Source organism: Nyctereutes procyonoides, unplaced genomic scaffold, assembly GCF_905146905.1.
Source record: "Nyctereutes procyonoides isolate TBG_1078 unplaced genomic scaffold, NYPRO_anot_genome, whole genome shotgun sequence".
In the NCBI taxonomy this organism is placed as follows: domain Eukaryota; kingdom Metazoa; phylum Chordata; class Mammalia; order Carnivora; family Canidae; genus Nyctereutes; species Nyctereutes procyonoides.
This window is the reverse complement of record NW_026575047.1, coordinates 38585651-38605458: the sequence shown is the minus strand read 5'-3', so window position 1 is coordinate 38605458 and position 19808 is coordinate 38585651. Positions and strand designations below refer to the sequence as shown.

At 39.3% G+C, this 19808-nt stretch overlaps 1 protein-coding gene and 1 pseudogene across 4 annotated transcripts in view; one reads left to right on the top strand and one right to left on the bottom strand.

The window, feature by feature from the left end:
- Nucleotides 1-19808, bottom strand: part of BLM (BLM RecQ like helicase) — a 98835-nt gene that overhangs the window by 54871 nt on the left and 24156 nt on the right. For 3 of the 4 annotated variants that reach the window (XM_055326741.1, XM_055326743.1, XM_055326744.1), the window contains exons 2-6: nt 9753-9854; nt 7890-8581; nt 6657-6807; nt 3761-3882; nt 100-232 (exon numbers count right to left, since the gene is read on the bottom strand). In XM_055326741.1, coding sequence (XP_055182716.1) covers nt 100-232; nt 3761-3882; nt 6657-6807; nt 7890-8581; nt 9753-9850 — 1196 coding nt within the window. In that variant the 5' untranslated portion in view covers nt 9851-9854. The remainder of the gene's footprint in view (nt 1-99; nt 233-3760; nt 3883-6656; nt 6808-7889; nt 8582-9752; nt 9855-19808) is intronic. The other variant, XM_055326742.1, reaches the window with a different exon arrangement.
- Nucleotides 14632-15129, top strand: LOC129510515 (elongin-C-like; annotated as a pseudogene).

Sequence of the window (19808 nt, the reverse complement as noted above, 5' to 3'; positions counted from 1 at the left end):
TCCTGTTCAGAACCCCTCAAAATTCTGCCCGGTACATTTCTAACTCAGGTCAGTCGAAATGCAATCAGATATATTGCAAGAGAAGGAAAAGTAAGATACCTTATGTCCCGCTGCTGATGCAGTGCATTCCCACAAGCCAGAGCTTTCAGTTCATCATCAGGAATAGTATCTACTAATTTACAGATCTGGTCCATCACGTGAATAAGCTGCTGCTGTAAACTTGGCTGTCTAGCTATAAAATGTTATTTTGTTAATATTTTTCCTTGAAAAAGACTTAAAATTTTTACAGTCATGCATGTAAAACTGGCAGTACTTTAACAAGATCATAAACTATCATGTATCACCCTATTATCTGCCTGTGAAATAATCTGAAATCATGTTGTCTCTATTCTATATCATGAGAGCCCCAAATTGTGTTACCTTCATTTTGTTTCATGTCAATTCTTAATATTTCTCTTAGGGTAACCAACATCATTGTAAGATGCAAAAGTTTATCAGCTTACTATCATTTTTTTTTAAAGATTTATTTATTCGTGAGAGACACACAGAGAGAGAAGCAGAGACACAGGCAGAGAGAGAAGCAGGCTCCATGCAGGGAGCCCGATGCAGGACTCAATCCGGGCACCCCAGGATCACACCCTGGGCCAAAGGCAGACACTCAACCACTGAGCCACCCAGGCATCCCAGGTTACTATCATTTTTAACCAACTTGAGGGGTAAATCTCACCATGCCCATACAAGGTATCATACAGGGCTGGACTGGCAAGGCTCCCACACCACCTGTAGTTCCAGTCCACCCGGCATCCACACTGTTTTCAAGGTAACAGCACAGCATTGAGACTTTCTTTTCGGGGACCCCAACCTCAGTGGGCCTTTGATGAGAGGCAGCTCAAAGAGAATTAGGTCTGGGAGTTTTCTGACTGGAAAAGAAGACTTCTCTTTTCAATGAGCTGGACAAGCTTCTGGTGGCCACCCCTACCACCACCCTGGGACACACAGCTTGAAAATAAGACCCATGCAAGGGAAAGTGGAAAACAGAGATAGAAAGGAAGGGGGCTGAGATTGGAAGGGAGGGTGGAAGAGAGGAGAGAAGGCAGGTGTGAGGGAGAGAAATGCCTAATGACAGTGTTTACACATCAGAATCCGGACAGTCTGGTCCACATTTATTTAATTGACATTATAGACTAAAAAACAGAATGTAAAAGGAGATAAGGCTATAAATGAAGGAAGAAAAGAATGGTTTAGGCCAATAACGGGAAACAAGGAAGATGCCCACTCCACCCTGAGGGTCTATGGATGTGGGAGAAAGAAATGGTTTCAGTGGGCTGCAGAGGAGACTATTCTCAGGAGACAATCTGAGAGCTGACAGCAAGAGAATGAGGTTGCTGGGAAATTGCTGAGGAGAGTAGCCCGTCGTATGGTCCAACGGGCAGAAAGGAGATGGAGAGATGACAGATGGGTCGGGAGGACAAGTGTTTGTGTCAAAATGACTTGGGAAATATGGAATTTGGTGACTGGCACAGATAGGGATGTGGGGTCTGAGATGTTGGGTGGATGGTGGCTGAATCCCCGTTTTGCCTGTTTTCTCTACACAGAGAATGGCTATCAGAATGGGAAGAAGAGAATGAATAACGGTCTGAAAGAAATGAAAGCCAGACAGGCTCAGAGAGAGATATGGGTATTGAAAAGGAGCTCAGGTCTCCCTGTCTAGGCAGATTATACCTCAGAACACAAAGGAAACCCTCAAAGAAGATCCTACTGATATGTGAGGCATCCAGTGAACAGGACAGTTGATGGAAGAGTGAAGACAGGCAAACATTGTTCTAATTTTCAAAAAATTCTAAACTGATTGCCAAAAGCTACAGGCTGGTACTCTGGCTGTTAATTCAAGGCAAAATTCTGGAACATGTTATCAAATGGCTGCTTTGTGAACTCTAAGGAGAGGAAACAATTATAGAGTTAGCAAGAGTTTATATAAATAAATCAGTAATCTCATGTATTTCCTTCTTTGAAGGGATTACCAGACTGGCAGATAACAATAGCCACCATTTATTGAAGGCCGACAGTACACTGGGCACTTTACCCTGCATCCTGACAAACACCCAGCAAGGTATTTCAGAGAAGAAGAAACTGAGGTTCAGAGAAGCATAACTGATTTGCTCCAGTCTCCCCGCCAGGAGCTGAGGGAGACAGGTTTGTGCCCCAGGACCGCATCACTCTGGAGCCCATGTCCCAGCCGTTCCCTCTTGCTGCCTCAGACCCAGATCGTGTGCAGTCACGTGAGTCTTCTGCAGCCCTGTGGGCCAGGGGAAGAAGCATGGGCTCCAGGCAGGTTTGTACAGAATGGAACAAGAAGTGATGGGTTCACATCTGCTGTGAGGAAGACCTCTAATGTCATCCTGGAGGACCATGGCCTTGCCCCCAACCGAGTAACCACTTTATAAGCAAGACCATGCCCACAAGCAGCACAGTGCAGGAGCCTCCCCACCACTGGGTTTAAACCCTGCCTGTGCTGTCTAATTCTAGTTCACTCTCCTGTGCCTCGGGGTCTTTATTCGTAAAATGGGGATAATAGAAACTACCTTAAAGGCCACTGTGAGGATGAATTTAGTTAACAGCAGAAAACACGTACAAAAGCGCCCAGGACAGCAGATGTTTCAGGGACATCTCTAACAATAAATTTGGACACCAAAATAAAGAAACAAAATGGGGAGGAAACAGAAACAACACACACATGCTGTGCATGCACCCCACCATACATATCACCACATATGTGCACACACACCACACACATGCCTGTGCATGCACACACCTCCACACACGTGCATATGACACACCCACTATGACACACATGTGTACACACACTCATCATGAGTACAGAACCCATCAAAAAGGACCAGAACATGTTATAGAAATATTCAGAAAATGAAAAAAAGGCTCTTGGAAAATCCCATATAGACAAGTTAAAGATAAAATTGAGTAAATCTCCCAGAAAGCAGAGAAGCAAGAGGCTGGAAAGATGAAAGATAACTCAGGGAAGCCTAATATCCAAATAACAGAAGTTTCAGGAAGAGTGAAAAACAAAACAAAACAAAACAAAAACAAAAACAAAAAATACTGGAAAACTTTCTAGGATAGAAGGACATAGATCTCAGGACTGACAGAGCCCCAGGGAAGTAGAAATCACAGTGGGAAAGGAGGCTGCTCCTTTTCAAAGTAGTGTGGCTGCACTATTTATACTAGATACTTGATAGAAAGTCTAAAAATGAACTGGAAACAAATCAAACAAAAAGCATTAAACTTTGCATGGCCATCAAGATGTAAACCCAGAGTACAAATAAGGAAGAGTCAGGAGGATGGAAGGTCTAGAAACCATTATCTATAAAGAAGAGTTAAAAGACCTAATGATATTTAGCCCTTAAAAAAAAAAAAAAAAGAGGGGGATGGGGGAAGAAAGTTTCTAGGAGCTTTAGACCTTCCTCACAAGGATTAAAGTTCTAGGAAGGCAAATTCTGGCTCAATGTGAGAAATAATTTTCTAACAAATAGTGTTTCCACCATTTCTCTTTCGAGAACACAAATTTGTGAGTTGTTCAAGCAAATGCTAGCTAGCCAGCAGCCAAAGGTGGTTCTGTTTTAGAGGTGAGGAACTGCAAATTTGCCATCTTACACTGGACAGCCACAGGTTAAAAATACAACCATACTTTGTTTCCAAATGTTAGGTAGTTAAAATATGTGCTATGTCGAAATACTTTTTGTACCATCACAGTCTGTGCTGGTCTCTTGATTGGGCTGCTGTGTTGTCATCCCCTTGGGTGTTGGCAAGTCCTCGGATGTGCTAGGACCATCCTCTGTGCCAGAGGCATCAAGGTCCTTTAACATACTGTGAATTAAAAAATATAAAACTAAATGAGACTTAAACCAAATGTATAGTTTTTCCTCTCACGTTTTCCCACAACGGGTCAGACAGATAAGCATGTTTTTTTTTTTTTTAATCTCCTCTAGTCTAGAACCTCTTTGGCAGGTCTTCAAAATCTCCCATCTTCTGGCCCCAAGAGATCTTTTCAATTCTCCTTCCAATGATGTTCTTTTAGTAACCCCATGTGGCGTCACAGGGCATCACTTACATTCCTCACAGGAGACTGGCGTGGTCTACTTGGTCTATGTGAGGGATTCTGTCTCCCTCTCCTCTCAATTTGGAAAACTCATCATCCAATCTTCTCTGATAATGTATAGTTTTATACAAAAATTATTAACACATATAAACATGGTCAGTCTGCATACAAAAAATACTTTAAAAGTAATAAATGGGCACTAAAGTGTTAGAGAGAGGATACCATGGAAATCCAGACAAAGACAACATCTTCTGGAACTTGAGCAGGCTTTGCCAAGGAGGGAGATATGAGGAAGCCCTGAATGACAGGTATTGGAAAAGTGACAGACCAAGTGTCTCTCTGAGTGAGGAGAGACAAAAAAGATAATTCTCTTTACTTGGTATCAACTGTCCTTGCCTAAGGCTGGAATGCAATCTTCTAACTAGATTGAGCAGTGATGAATAACTATGCTTTATATAGTCTTAAAAAATGATAATATAATTAAAGAAAAGGCCTTATAGTTTTAGCAATGTTTTCTAGATTGTCGGTTTGTCTCATTTGGCTCACTGGAGCTTATCGTTATCCTAAGAGCATAACTAGGGATAGAATTGAAGAGGTGATGTGGGGTCTGAAGATGGGAGGACTCTGAAGGCTGGCTCAAGAGGTTTGGCACACAGGAGATACAAAAACACGTTTCTTCTGTACATATACTGAGGTTACAATTCTGAAATTAATCCACAAGTCACAACCAGTGTTTTAAGACAAGATAAAATACAAAAGAAAATTTAAGTATGTACTGCACATACTGAGAGCATAATTTGTGAAAATTCTATTTCAGTTTTAAAATATATGCAAATATGTATTCGAGGTCGCAATGGAAACTATATAGATAGACTTCACCTTTGGGGAAACCTTGGAAATAAACATTTTCCAACTGCCAAAAATCTAGGTAAAGTTAACCATGGTATGACAACTCAATAAATTAGGTAGCCATTAAAAAGAATAAAAATAAAGACTATGTAGCAGTATGAAAAATGTCTAAAAATAATGTAAGAGAAAAGCAGAATAAAAAATTAAAGTTACATGTAAAAATGATTACAATGTAAAAATCACACACACATGTGAAGAAGGATCAAAACCTAACATGGGTAAGGAAAACGTCTGGTTTGTTGGAACTGCAAGACTACAAGCATCCTGTTAAGCTGGATACAAGGTTGTCTGTGCAACATACTTTTTTAGTAAACAGAGGGAGAAACCCAGGTGTTCAGTAGGAATTGGTATGGTCCAGAAAATAGCCCTACACTGGATCTTATTTTTCTTTTTGATTTTTTTATTGGTGTTCAATTTGCCAACATATAGAATAACACCCAGTACTCATCCCATCAAGTGCCCCCTTCAGTGCCTGTCACCCAGTCACCCCTACCCTACACTGGATCTTAGTCCACGTGCCACTGATTGTATCATCCTGGACAATCCCCTCTCCTCCCTGGGCCTTGGCTGCTTCATTGTTAAACGGGAATCTGGTTTAGAATCTACACTCTATATAAACTCTTGTTCAGTTCTTTCACTTTTTATAATGTTGTCTGAAATTCTATGGGATGGGATAAGAGGACAGCTCTTACAGTTTTTTAGTTTTTTATCAAATAGTAATCATGCTTCGACCTTTCCCTCCTCTTTAAACAAGCCAACCTACGTGTTAAAACACAATCTCAGAGAAATGAGGTTATGTAGGCAAATACTTCCTTCCTGCCTGCCTTCTTTAATTAAGGTGGTATACTAAGGGGACATGTTTCTCATAAAAATATTGGTTCACAGTAAATACTCCACCACTCAAATGCACCATGATCTAGATTGGGTCAGAGATGGAGGTAAGACTGATTAGTATTTTAGCTATCGATGGCTTATGTATACCATGTCTTTTTCCTATAATACTGTCAATTAACCACAACCACATCACTGATTTACTAAAATTTAGTGAATGACAAATATAATGGCCAATTCTATCCTGCAGGGTAAAAAGAAAAGGACACAATGTTAACTAAATCACTTCCCAAATAAGTGACTTTTCATTTGTGTCATTTCAGGTGTAGGAGTTTGAAAATATACAGTATTTTTAGGAATATATTTCACATGTCAAATTAAACTAAATAGAACTGTTTGGAGGTCCCACATAATTAATAATAGAACTTTACAGCTTTATACCACCGATTAAATAAAGTGTATAAACAGGGATTTTTTGACGCTTTTATGGGGATAGAAAACTTTGCAAAAGCATCAAACAAATCTATACAGAAATGATACTAGGTGGCTAAACAAAATTCTTTTTTTTTTTTAAGATTTTATTTATTCATGAGAGACACACAGAGAGAGAGGCAGAGACACAGGCAGAGGGAGAAACAGGCTCCATGCAGAGAACCGGATGTGGAACTCGATTTTGGGACTCCAGGATCACGCCCTAGACTGAAGGGAGGCACTCAACCGCTGAGCCACCCAGGTATCCTAAACAAAATTATTTCAGATATCCCAGAAATACACAGTAACATTTATTAATTTGCTGTTTTACCTAAAACACTTTAAAGAGGAAGAAGAGGCAGAAATTACTTCTGGAGAAGGTGGAACAAAATCTGTATCGTAATCATCTTCGTCAAGCTCTACACATGGCGACTTCTCCAGTGAACGTAACTCTGTTTCTTCCCAGTTCTTCTTTTCACTATCTAAAGTACAACCATTGACAAGCACAGGTTACTTTCATCACTACTGAGACAGGAAGTGCTGGGCACAAGCACTCAAGTGGGTGCTCCAGGCGAGTCACACCAATGCCAGCACTCTATGTGTGCCCACCTTCCACATGTCCATGCTGGGGGCTTCTTCACAAATCATCACTGAGTCACCTGGATTAAGACCAATGGATGCGGGAAAGAAGGCTAAAGATCTGCTGAAGGATTCTCAGGACTCTCTAGTTCAACTATGAAACCCCTACTTAGTATCAGCACTTCCGTTTTTCTATTTTTCACTCATATTTCAGTAAGTGAGTATGACATAGGAGTGTGTAACTGTACCAACCCTGTTAACTTGACTATGAGGGCCTCCTAGTTACTGAAGTCTGCCACACTGTCTTTCTCTTGACTATGTGTGATAACAATGCCCGATGGTTGCTTTCCAGCTTACCTGTGACCCCATTTTCTCTTCATAAACAGCAATGCATTTGATTAGACTACAGTTTTGCTTCTCATCAATCACCTTTCTGTCCCTTCGCACCCTGTGGTAACCTTGATGGGATTCGGGTGTTTAGAAGTATTAGTCTCACATTTACAATCATTTCATGAGGTGGGTACTTCCACACATGGCTAATCTCAGCTGAGGTTCTGGGCACCTAATAACTAGGAGACCTAAACAGAAAAGGATTTGAGTGTCATCTGTAATACTTTAATAGCACAATTAGATCGTATCATACATCCACATCCGGCGGAAGCAAGCCATAAAGGACTTATAATGGAAAGGCTTTATTTCATGTCCCATTTCTGCCATGAGCTAGTCAGTAGACCGTTAAGAAACCATTTAACCTCTATGGACCTTACAGAGCTATCCTTGGTGTTTATATAAAAATTATATTACTAGAATAAAATTTTCATTTCATCTGTAGAACTTGCTTCAAAGAAGTGGCCACACGCTGTGCAACAGGTATCTCCACAGAGCTAAGGACAAAAGCTGTATCTATCTGCTATTGTTTCAGGGCCTTGCTTTGAATAAATTAATATAATCAATATATTGAAATGAGATAAAATAAAATTTTTACCTCTTTCCTCTTCCAAATGAGTTTTTAAAGCATGACTCTCCTGAGGATCTCCATGTATAAGCTCTTCAGGATTGGGGTCATCATCAATGCAAATCACATCATTACTAAACCATTCCGAGTCGTCGTTCTGTTTTTTAGTCAAACATGCTTGCCTATTTTCAAAGGAGGATGGAGTCAAATCAGCCTTTACTGTATTTGCTTGAGGAAGCTGTGCTTTCAAAAAGTTTCTCTTAGGTTTTTTTGACTTCTGAGCAGTGCTAACTCTCACAAAGTGATTTTTGCATGGTGTAACAAGCTTTGAATTTCCAGAAGTATCAAAGTCATCCATATCATCCCAATCATTGATGGTAACAAAAGAATCTGATGAAGAGCTTAATTCCAATTTCTTGAAAGTAGCATTACTGGATTTCTTTACAATCGGTGTGTTCTGGGTATTACATAAAACTCGTGAAACCAGTGACAAATCTGGCAATAATGGTTTTGAAACAGTTCTCCTGGTTTGCTGTCCTGCTGGAGTATTTTTGAGGTCACTGGGCCTTGTCTGCTGACTTGTGGTGTGGGGCAGAGGTTCACTGAAGGGAAAGGCCTCAGTGACATTAACATCTTTGTCATTTAACACAGGTGTTTTTGCTACTGAAACACTAGTGACAGACACATTGTTGGCTGATGTTTTCTTCTTAAAAGTGAAAACTCTGAAAAAAAAATTTGAAAAACTGAATTAGACTGATTAATTTTAGCAAACTCACCAACTATACAAAACTCTAAAGTCTGTTACTGATTTATACAGCAACTCCTTCACTGTAGCACAGATAAACAAAGAATCCATCTCCCCCCCCTTTTTTTTTTAAGATTTTATTTATTTATTCATGAGAGGCACACACAGACAGAGAGAGAGACACAGGCAGAGGGAGAAGCAGGCTCCATGCAGGGAGCCCAACTCGGGACTCGATCCCGGGTCTCCAGGATCACACCCCGGGCCGAAGGCGGCAGCAAACCGCTGAGCCACCAGGGCTGCCCTCCCTCTCTGGTTTTAAGATTTGTACAGTAACTTAAAATTATAATTTGTATGCTCTGATCTTTCCAATTTAGAAGCTAATTATTTGGTTTTGAGAGTATCCAGGCCACTTGCACTACTTTATTTCTCACACGGATCATCTGTAATTAAGGAGAGGGACAGCATAAAAGAAAAAGAGAAGAGACTCAAATGTGAGGTTAAGTTGCTTCTCTGGTACAAGTTTTCTTTTCTTTTTTTTTTTTTTTTTTTGGTACAAGTTCTTATGGGGAAGAGAGATGAAAACTGAACAGGCTATGCTGAAACCGGAAGGACAAAGTCCCTTGGATGCCTGCTGGGCCTGGTGGCATGAAGTTCAATGGTAACTTTAAAGTCCAGCACTCACATCAGTGTCTAGAATTTGGTAAAGTTCTAGAAATTATTAAACAGAATAGAAATATTAAAGAAAAAAAATTATTACTAAATATCATCAGAAGGAGTTTGGAGCCTTGCTTGGAGGAGAGAAAAGAACTGGAGAGCTGCAGGGTCCTTATAAACTGTTGTTGGAATAGATATAAAATTATATTAAAATATTGAAAATACCTATTTGCCCAAACTTATAGGAAGATTCATTATTCATTCATGCCACAGATATTAACTGAGCAAGTAATATGTGCCAGGAACAATGCGGAAGTACTGAACAGTTATTACCTGGAGCTACTAAAACATGCTCTATCGTTAATGTGCAAAGTAGGGACATGACTGAGCCCTCAGCTTCATTTCCTTATCTGCACAGTGAAAGTGCTGAAAGAGAAGTGTTTCATTCATACAATACTCTGGGTCAGTGCCTGTATGACAGCCAAAATACTTACGAAGATTTCGGTTTGGAAGGACTCAATTTGTTACTAAGTTTTCTGGCTGAATGGCGTTCTAGTTGCTCCTGTAGATTATTCTGGGGAACGGCAGCCATGATCCTAAACAGGGAGGAAAAGAATGATCAGGGCAGTTAAGTACTTTGCATTAATCATAGTATTTCTGGAGGGGGACGCATGGAGCACTGTTTCAACTGTGCCTAGATGAATGACGTTTTTTGGGGTCAATAAATTGTTTTGATTTTTCTTTTTTTTTTTTTAACATCTGGTGATACCTGAAATATATAGCCTTTAACTCAGTGAAGGCTCACTTAAATAGCAAAATGACCTGGTTTCCCCCAAAGCTAAAATAAGCACAATAGACATAAGAGAAGAGATTATTTGTAAAGGGTTTAGAGAAAAACAAGACCTGGCTTGGGCTGGAAGAGTAAATGGAAGCTGGATGGGAGCGAGGTGGGAGTGAACGATGAAAGCATATGGAAAACCCCCAAGAACAGATGAAAGGCAAAGAAGAAAGGGCTCACCTATGAGAATAGTGCACTTTGCCAGCAAGATGCCGTGCTTCATGATTATAGGGTCTCAGTCTGAAAGAGTACTTTCACCAAGCACATTTATACTCCTCGTGGGACAAATGTGATATTGCTGAGCTACTATGCAGGATAATGCACAGTCTCAGCCACTTTAAAATTCCTGAGGCTGAAGGAAGACGGGATAGCTGGAATCTATGCATAGTTAAAAATTCTCATTTAGGCTGAGTGTTATAACCTCCTCTCCTACTCCATCTTTACCAGAGACCCACTTTTATTTTATGCCATGTACCTTAGGAGGAAGGGTTAAAAACACTAGATGTTTATGGAAATAGGAAGTTTTATATCAATCATATTCCACTCATTGATTATTAACATAATCTGTTTAACAACTGTTTTACTTGATTTTTTAAAAAGTTTATTTATTTTAGTAATCTCTATGTTCAATGTGGGGCTTGAATTCTTGACACCAAGATCAAGAGTCACACACTCCTCCAACCGAGCCAGCCAGGCACCATTTCACTTTAGATAGTAGTGAAAAGAACTTGGAAGAAATGCAATTATATTCAATTGAAAATTTTCCATTTGTTGAGCTTGATGAAGATGATTATGATACAAATTTTCTTCCACATTCTCCAGAAGGAATGATTTCTGCCTCTTCTTCCCCTTTAGTATGCTTCAGGTAAAATAGCTAATTAATTAATAGCATTGAATAATTCATATCGATAATGTGAATTATATCTTAGTAAAGTTGCTATCAAAATAATGATTAAAAAATAGACAGGAAGGGGGACACCTGGGTGGCTCAGTGATTGAGTGTCTCTGTCTTTGGCTCGGGGTGTGATCTTCGGGTCCGAGATTGAGCCCTGCATCAGGCTCCCTGCATGGAGCCTGCTTCTCCCTCTGCCTCTGTCTCTGCCTCTCTCTCTCTTTGTCTTTCATGAATAAATAATTTCATGAATAATAAATAAAATTTAAAAAATAGACTGAAGGGTTGTAATGAACTCCTACATACCTGTCACCCAGAGTCAACAATTGTCAACTCACATCCAATGTTGTTTCATCTGTACTCACATCCCACTGTCCTCACTTTACCATTCTGGAAGTTGACCTCCTCAAATGATGTATTTTAATTCTGTCGTCCCTTTTTTATTCATTACCTGGTATATTTCTATCAACAGAAGTCTCTTCTGACCTAGTTTGTTACCTAGTTTAATACAGTTCACACAGGAAGGTCAGGATGTTAGATTCTTTCCTTTATTTATTAATTTTCAAAACAATGACTTGATTTTCTAACAACCCCCAATGGTTAATTTTTTTTCAGATTATAAACTCATCACTTAAATGTATTAGGCATATTTCAGTCCAATAATTACCATTCATCCTTATTGATTCTTCAATTGTTTCATGTGTGGCTAGTGGGAATCTCCTTAGTCCTTCTGACATAACCTAGTCTTTGTGAGCTCCCTCACTATCTGGAATGAATACATATTCCAGGCTAATATTGTGCATTTTCTGCCCCAGAATTAGAATTAGCCATTTCCCCCAAAGAGTCCTGATTTTTTTATATGGAGAATATGTTAAGGCCAGTTTCTGTGTGTCCAAAGGCACATTCCCATTTTGTCCTAATGAGGGGCTTGAACTCACAGCTCCAAGATCAAGAGTCGTAGGCTCCTCTGACTGAGCCAGCCAGGAACCCTAGCACTTCCCCATTTTATACCCAGTTTAAAAGGATTTTTTTTTTTTTAGATTTTTAAATTTATTTATTCATGAGAGACACAGAGAGAGAGGCATAGGAAGAGAGAGGGAGAAGTAGGATCCCTGCGGGACTCGATCCCAGGACCCTAGGATCATGACCTGAGCCAAAGGTAGACCCTCAACCACTGAGGCACCCAGTTGTCCCTCTTTTTTTTTTTTTAAACAAATAAAGATTTTATTTATTTATGTGATAGAGAGAGAGGCTCACACAAGCAGGAAAGGGGCAGAGGCAGAGAGAGAGAGAGAAAGACAGAGAGAAGCAGACTCCCCACTGAGCAGGGAGCCCGACATAGGGTTCGATCCCAGGACCCCAGGATCATGACCCAACCCAAAGGCAGAAACTCAACCAGTTGAGCCACCCAGGCACCTCTCTAAAAAAGACTGGTCTTTTGTTGAAATTTGCTCTCTCCAAGATCTGTCCAGTGTGGAAATTCTTCACAGTATAAATGAGAAAGAGTGAAGTCACACTGCTGCCTCTCAGAATTTCAACCTCAGCTGCTGACACAGAGGTGGAGGCACAAGATCTTCAACCTTAAGACATTGAGCAGAACAAAATGGTCCACGGCATCATTACTTAATTTTTCCCCACATTCCTTCTAAGATTTTATAGTTTTTATCTCATCCTTCTATGAATTTTCCATGTCTTATTTATTTTTGGCTCAAAATCAGCCAAGGTACTCTGAGATTTCCAACATCACTCCAAAACATGATGATATGTATTTAACCACCTCAATAGGACAAATGTTTGATTAAATATTTCATAATGGTAGTGACACATAGTTAGCATGCAGTCAGCCTTAACCCTGGGGCACTTTCCCTACTTTTAAGCTACACAACTCTTTGGTTATTCACAGAGGGTACCATCCTCTAGTCAGAGACATAGTCCAGAGCTTGGTAGCAAGCACACAAATTTTCTACTCAATATCCTTCAGTGGGATTGCCTTTAAGAAGTTGGTGAGTGCTGAGAAGCAAAAGGTGTCTCCCTTGTACCTATTCCATTAGAACATTAAATTGACACACAAAAAATTGTTCACTAACAGCAAAAATCTGATATAAAATGGAGGAAAATTAACTGAAAATAGAGATCAGTGAAAAGTTTCACAATACCAAAGAATAGGAACAGAGCAACGAGCCCAGAAAACTTTAAGTAAAATAAACTTCTGAATTAGACTCACCAGTGGAATCATAAGAATACTTTTTTTTTTTTAAAGATTGTATTTATTTATGCATGAGAGACAGAGAGAGAGAGAGGCAGAGACACAGGCAGAGGGAGAAGCAGGCTCCATGCAGGGAGCCCGACATGGGATTTGATCCTGGATCTCCAGGATCCCACCCTGGGCCAAAGGCAACACTAAACCGCTGACACCAGTGCTGCCCCACAAGAATACTTTGGTAAATGATTAACAATTTTCTCTCACTTACAAGAGGGGTAAGTCATTCTTAAGCCACTGTGATAAGCAAAATACTGATTCAATAGTTATAAAAAATTTGCTGAATGAAACAAAATGAACCACAAAACGACATCCAAGCACAGAATAAATAAGAATAAATAAATCAGTGAAAAGAGGAATGAGAGAATAACAACAATCCAGAGCTGGAATTCAAAACATATACCCAGTAAACGAGACTTCAAGTTTTTGTAAATTAAAAAAAACCAATGGCAAAGAATAAACGACTAAAGGGGTCCTATCTGAACAGTATCTTGAATAAAGAAAAATGGTTTAGGTCAGAAACTGAGGATTTTTATTTAACAAGCAGGCTGTGATACTAAGAAGTAGTCTAAGGACATGAAAAGGAAAAAAAATAGTTAAGTAATCTCTGCACTCAACATGGGGCTTGAACTCACAACCCCAAGATCAAGAGTCACATGCTCCACCGATTGAGCCACCCAGGAACCCCTAAAAGGAAAAAAAAAAGGTAAAGTCCTACATGTAGCAAAGCAAGAAAAGTATCACATTTGTAATAATAAATAGAATTACTTCCAACTACTTGAGGGATATAGCTGTTAATAAGATCCTCAGCATAAAAGATCCAAGCAACTTTTGTTCATTTTCCAAAGAGTAATCTTTTTGGAGTTTTTTTTTTTTAAGATTTATTTATTTGAGAGAGAGCACGCTTGTGTGCAAATGGGGGCAGGGAAAAGAGGGAGAGAATCTCAGGCAGCCTTCATGCTGATGTGGAACATGATAGGGGGCTCAATCTCACAACCCTAAAATCATGACCTGAGTCCAAACCAAGAGTCAGATGCTCATCTGCACCACCCAGGTGTCCCTGGAGTTTTAACATTTTAAGATTCAAGCCTTATCTCCAAAACTGTCTGTTAAGAAATGTTCACAGATGGGGCTCCAAGCTCAGCAGAATCTTCTTTCCCTCTCTGCCTCTCCCCCAGTTTGCACATGCACGTGTGCACACTTTCTAAAATAAATAAAAAATCTTTAAAAAAATGTTCAAATAGTAACACTGACTTTAAAAACATAAATTTAGGTAGACACAAGCAGGTGGCTTGAAGACTCTATGTCCCTCCCACATCAGGAAACTACTAAAGGTCCTGTGAAAGTGAAGCAGAATTTCCTAAGAATATGAGAGGTGGAGAAGAGAAAACCTGTAATGGCTTGAAGGCCCTTGACACCATGGATGTCAAATTGATGTCTTTCGATGGTCATGAACTTATTGTGGAAAGAGAAGATGTACTAACATCTGGAACAATATAAGCCACATTGTGCAGCCTGAATCAGTCTGCTGAAAACAAGACTACTGAGGTCAATTTCAGAGAGATCCCTTCATGTATGCTATCAAAAGTACGTGTAGGGGCGCCTGGGTGGCTCAGTCATTTAGGCATCTGACTTGATTTCCATGCAGGTCATGATCTTGGGTTATGAGATCACCTGGCATGGGGCTCCCCACTGGGTGTGGAGACTGCTTGGGATTCTCTCTCCTCCTCTGCCCCTACCAGCCCTCTCACTTAAAACAAACAAACAAACAAACAAGACATATGTATTTTACCTACAAGGTTTGCTATACTAACAGCTCCATGGAATATGCCAAATGCACCTGAAATTGTACCAGAACTGCTGATGGCTGGGAACTTTTAGATTGTTAAATAAAATACATTGTAATAACCTGTTAACTTCTTTCAGTGTTTAAAAATAAACAAAAATTTAAAAAGTTAGTGGAAGGAATGGCTCATCTGAGTTAACCAGGTCTATTAGACATGTTCTGAAAACACTGGTGGGAAAAAGACTGTTGCTATGAAATGCAGAATTATTACAACAAAAGTTAAAGTTAAAAAAAGACTGCAGGATAACAAAGGGCAGAAAAAGCAAAGTTTTCTCTCTTTTTTAATGCAGAATTCCTTTTCTTACAAATAAATGTGACTAAAGTTACTATTTGGGTATCTATCAAAATCAGTAGTACTACCTTCTCTAGGTCAAGCCTTTCTTTTATTCTTTTTGTTGTCGTAAGATGGCTACTTTAGGACATGAGGACAGACTAGCCAAAAAGACTACTCTTAAGAAATTCACTGCCGGGATCCCTGGGTGGCGCAGCAGTTTAGCGCCTGCCTTTAGCCCAGGGCGTGATCCTGGAGACCCGGGATCGAATCCCACGTCGGGCTCCCGGTGGATGGAGCCTGTTTCTCCCTCTGCCTGTGTCTCTGCCGCTCTCTCTCTCTGTGTGACTATCATAAATTAAAAAAAAAAAAAAAAGAAAGAAATTCACTGCCAACTAACATTCAAGTATGTCTTGTACTGTTTTCAGTTTTCTGCTGGAAGTAGAGGTTTCAGGGGTGAGCTTCACTTGGTTACTGTTCAAAGGGAGGAGCTACTTTCCTGCGGCAAAAGTGAGGGCAAATTTTAACCTTATAAACCTCAACTTCACCTTGACAGGGCACCAGAGACAAGCAACACTTTCTTCTCTAATCAAACATTACGCAAACACAATTTCTAAATGAAGAGAGACTTCTGACTAGGATTTCATAAATGTATGTTTTCTTCATTTACTGTCATGCATAGTTTATCTTCTGGGAAGAGGCATATCTCTGTGTGATTTAACTATGAAAAGCAAAGCTGTCAAAATGTGTAATCCCACTGTATCTCATAAGAAAGGGAAATTTATTAATTATGGGGTTATCAGGTGGTTACCAAATCCATTTGCCCACAGTTCTTCCATTCCACTATTTTTATTATGTAGGTTTTAATTATCTTTCTTTTTAAAATTCATGGTAAAAATGTTAAGTAATTCTCCAGGCAGCCCTGGTGGCTCAGCGGTTTAGCGCTGCCTTCAGCCCAGGGTGTGATCCTGGAGTCCTGGGATCGAGTCCCACATCGGGCTCCCTGCATGGAGCCTACTTCTCTCTCTGCCTGTGCCTCTGCCTCTCTCTCTCTGTGTCTCTCATGAATGAATAAATAAAATCTTAATAAATAAATAAATACTCCAACTTTTAGACTTTTAACTTCCAGTTATATTTAATAAGTAAAATTAAAACAGCTACTAAGAGCTAAAAAAAGAAAGAACCTACATATTATATCAAAGAGCCCAAGGCAAAGGGAATAAATAAAAAGTCATTGCAGAATGATAAAAAAAAGTCCAAACTATACTTAATCTCTATGACCCAAATACCACAGCAAAAAAATGAATAAAGCTAAAACTGTTAAAAATGCAAGGAGAGATAATGGAAAGAAACAGAACTGTAAGGAGATCACAGCATCAATTTAGTACAAAATGCAAAGACCAGTGGGAATGAGAACTGTATTAAAGAACCCAGCTTCTTTGGTTAATCCTACCACAAATTCATGGTGTACCTTGGAGGAATTCATTTACTCTCTCTAGCACCCTCATTTGTAAAGTAAGGAGGTTGGGTTGGAGAATTTCTGTGTTTCCTTCTAAAATTAGCTTTCTATGATTTCAGAACTAAGCAGGTATTTGGAAGGAATAAAATGAGAAGTAGAGAATATAATCCCAAAATGTTGATGAGCAATAAAAAAAAAAAAAAACCTGTCAAAGAAATAATATATACTAAAAAGTAGAGACTACATAGTTTCAAGTTGGAGGCACAAGTTAATAAAAACAAATTAATAGAGAAAATAAAAACGAAATTTAGAAAGTTTAAACTATAGTCTAAATAAAACTGGAACTGATAAAAAAAATCTTAGTATTATAAAATGATACTATTTTTAAAGAGTGATAATTAAAACACTATATATTGAACACTTAGTTGGCAGTAGTTCTTAGCATTTTAGGTCATAGATTCTGTTAACAATCTTATGAAAATAATGGACCCTCTGTCTGAAAAATGAACACAATTTTGTAATAAGTTTCAAGGGGTTCTGAGTCCCACCAGGAGCCCACCACAGCCTTTGGTAACAACCTGTTTTATTTGAATATAGCTGAAGGAGAGGAAAAAAATGAACTAATTTCACATGTGTATAATCTTAGAAAAAGCACAGAATAACAATTAAAAAAATTAAGGGCATAAAAGTTAATAAGGGAAAAACAGGGGAACTGATAACACCAAGAGGTGTTTCTAGAGCACAGTGAAGAGACAAACAGGGATCCCTGGGTGGTGCAGCGGTTTAGCGCCTGCCTTTGGCCCAGGGCGCGATCCTGGAGACCCGGGATCGAGTCCCACATCAGGCTCCCGGTGCATGGTGCCTGCCTCTCCCTCTGCCTGTGTCTCTGCCTCTCTCTCTCTCTCTCTGACTATCATAAATTAAAAAAAAAAAAGTAAACTATAAAAAAAGAAATAAAACGTAATGAGAAACATATAAACACTAACATCAAAGCATGATGGTTGATTTGAAAAATTTAAATTAAATAGACTTTTCTAAAAAAATGTAAGTACTCAATATTGATATGAGAAATAGGAAGCCAAAATGAACAGTTAAAATGGAAAGAACTATAAAAAGTTTCTCTAAAAAGCACCAAATTCATTGTACAAATTCATTGTACAAAACAAGCATGGTCCTGACTCTAAAATATCATAAGTACAAAAAAATTTAAGTTGATGCTCACCAATCTCAAATGGGCCTGCAGCTCTGCCAAGAAAAAGTACATTTCTCTGGTCAATTCACTCTCATTTTACTTCCTCAAACTTCTACTCCTCTCTCCAAACAGATGACTTCCTTTCTATATTACAGAGAACATGGAAACCACCACAGGAAACTTCCCCACTTTTCTGCCAAATTGCAAGCCCCCTCTTTATGTGGAGCCAGGCTACCCTCTTTGACAAAGTTCTCCACCTGAAATTTTAGATCTCCTACACATCCTTCACCTTTCCAAAAACCTTACTCTATTTATTACTAATCTTTCTCTTTCTTGTATAATTAGTCCATTCTTCTTGACTGGCATCCCTTTAGATTTTAAACATGTGAAAGCCTCTCCCTTTGAGGAAAGAAAACCCCAAAACATAACACCTATATGACTCCATATCTCCTTCCCTGTAGAGCCAAACCTTTTTTTTTTTTTTTAATTTTATCAAAGAGAGCGAGCGAGCGAGCACGTGCACAAGCAGGGGAAGAGGGGCAAAGGGACAGAAAGGGAGAAGCAGACTCCTTGCTGAGCAGGGAGCCCAACCTGGGGCTCGATCCCAGGACCCTGAATCATGACCTTAGCTGAAGGCAGTTGCTTAACCAACTGAGCCACCCAAGCGCTCCTTTTAAAAAAGATTTTATTTATTTGAGAGAGAGTACACACACACACACACACACACACACACACACACACACAAAGGAGGAGCAGAGGGAGAGGGACAAGCAGACTCTGCACCAGGTGTAAAGCCCAATGTGGGACTCCATCCCACGACTCTGAGATCATGACCTGAGCTGAAGAGTCAGACACTTACACGACTGAGCCACCCAGGTGCCCCTAAAGCCAAACTTCTTGAAAGACTTACCTTCACTCTACATTTCCCAATCCTCAATCATCTTTTCCTCATATAAATCTGGCTTCTATCCTGACCACAAAGCTAAAACCCTTACTAGGGCCACTAACGATCTCTATATTACTTAATCCAATAGCCTTTTTTGACCCTTCTCTTTTCTGACCTCTTAATATATGACATAGTTGACTACATGCTCCTTTTTGAAACAGGAGCCTTCTATCAGACCCTCTTGACAGTTTACTCCTACTCATCCTTCAGTATGTCATCTGAATCATTACTTCCTTAAGGAAAACCCATATTTAGGGAGGAGGTTAAAAGCATGGGTTTTGAGCCAAAGTACATGGGTTTGTATCCTGGCTCTGCCATTTATTAGCTAAGTGACCTTGGACACTGCCATTTAACCTCTCTGTCCCTCAGATTACTCATCTATACAATGCCTCCCAACCTCAAGTGGTTGTTACGTGAATTTGAGCAAATCAGTATTTGTGAAGTGTTTAGAATGTTATCTGGGAGACAACAAGTATATAGATATCTGTGTTTGATAAAGAATAATTCCTCTATAATACACTTTTATGATAATAAATACCTCTTAATTGCAGCTCTTATCACAGTTGTAACTCTACATTCACTTTTGTAATTACTTGATTGGTTATTTCTTCTACTAGATTTTAAGTACTATGCAGATTGGGCCACTATTGGTTTTATAACCCACAGCATCTCTAAATACCTAGCGCTTTATTAACACTTATTAAATGAAAGAATAAAAAACAATTTTAAAGAATATAGAAAGAATGGTTCAAAGGACTTTATTTATTTGAAAGACTTATTTACTTATTTATTTATCTGAGAGAGAGAGAAAGTGAGAATGAGAGAGTGCACACATGCATGGGGTGG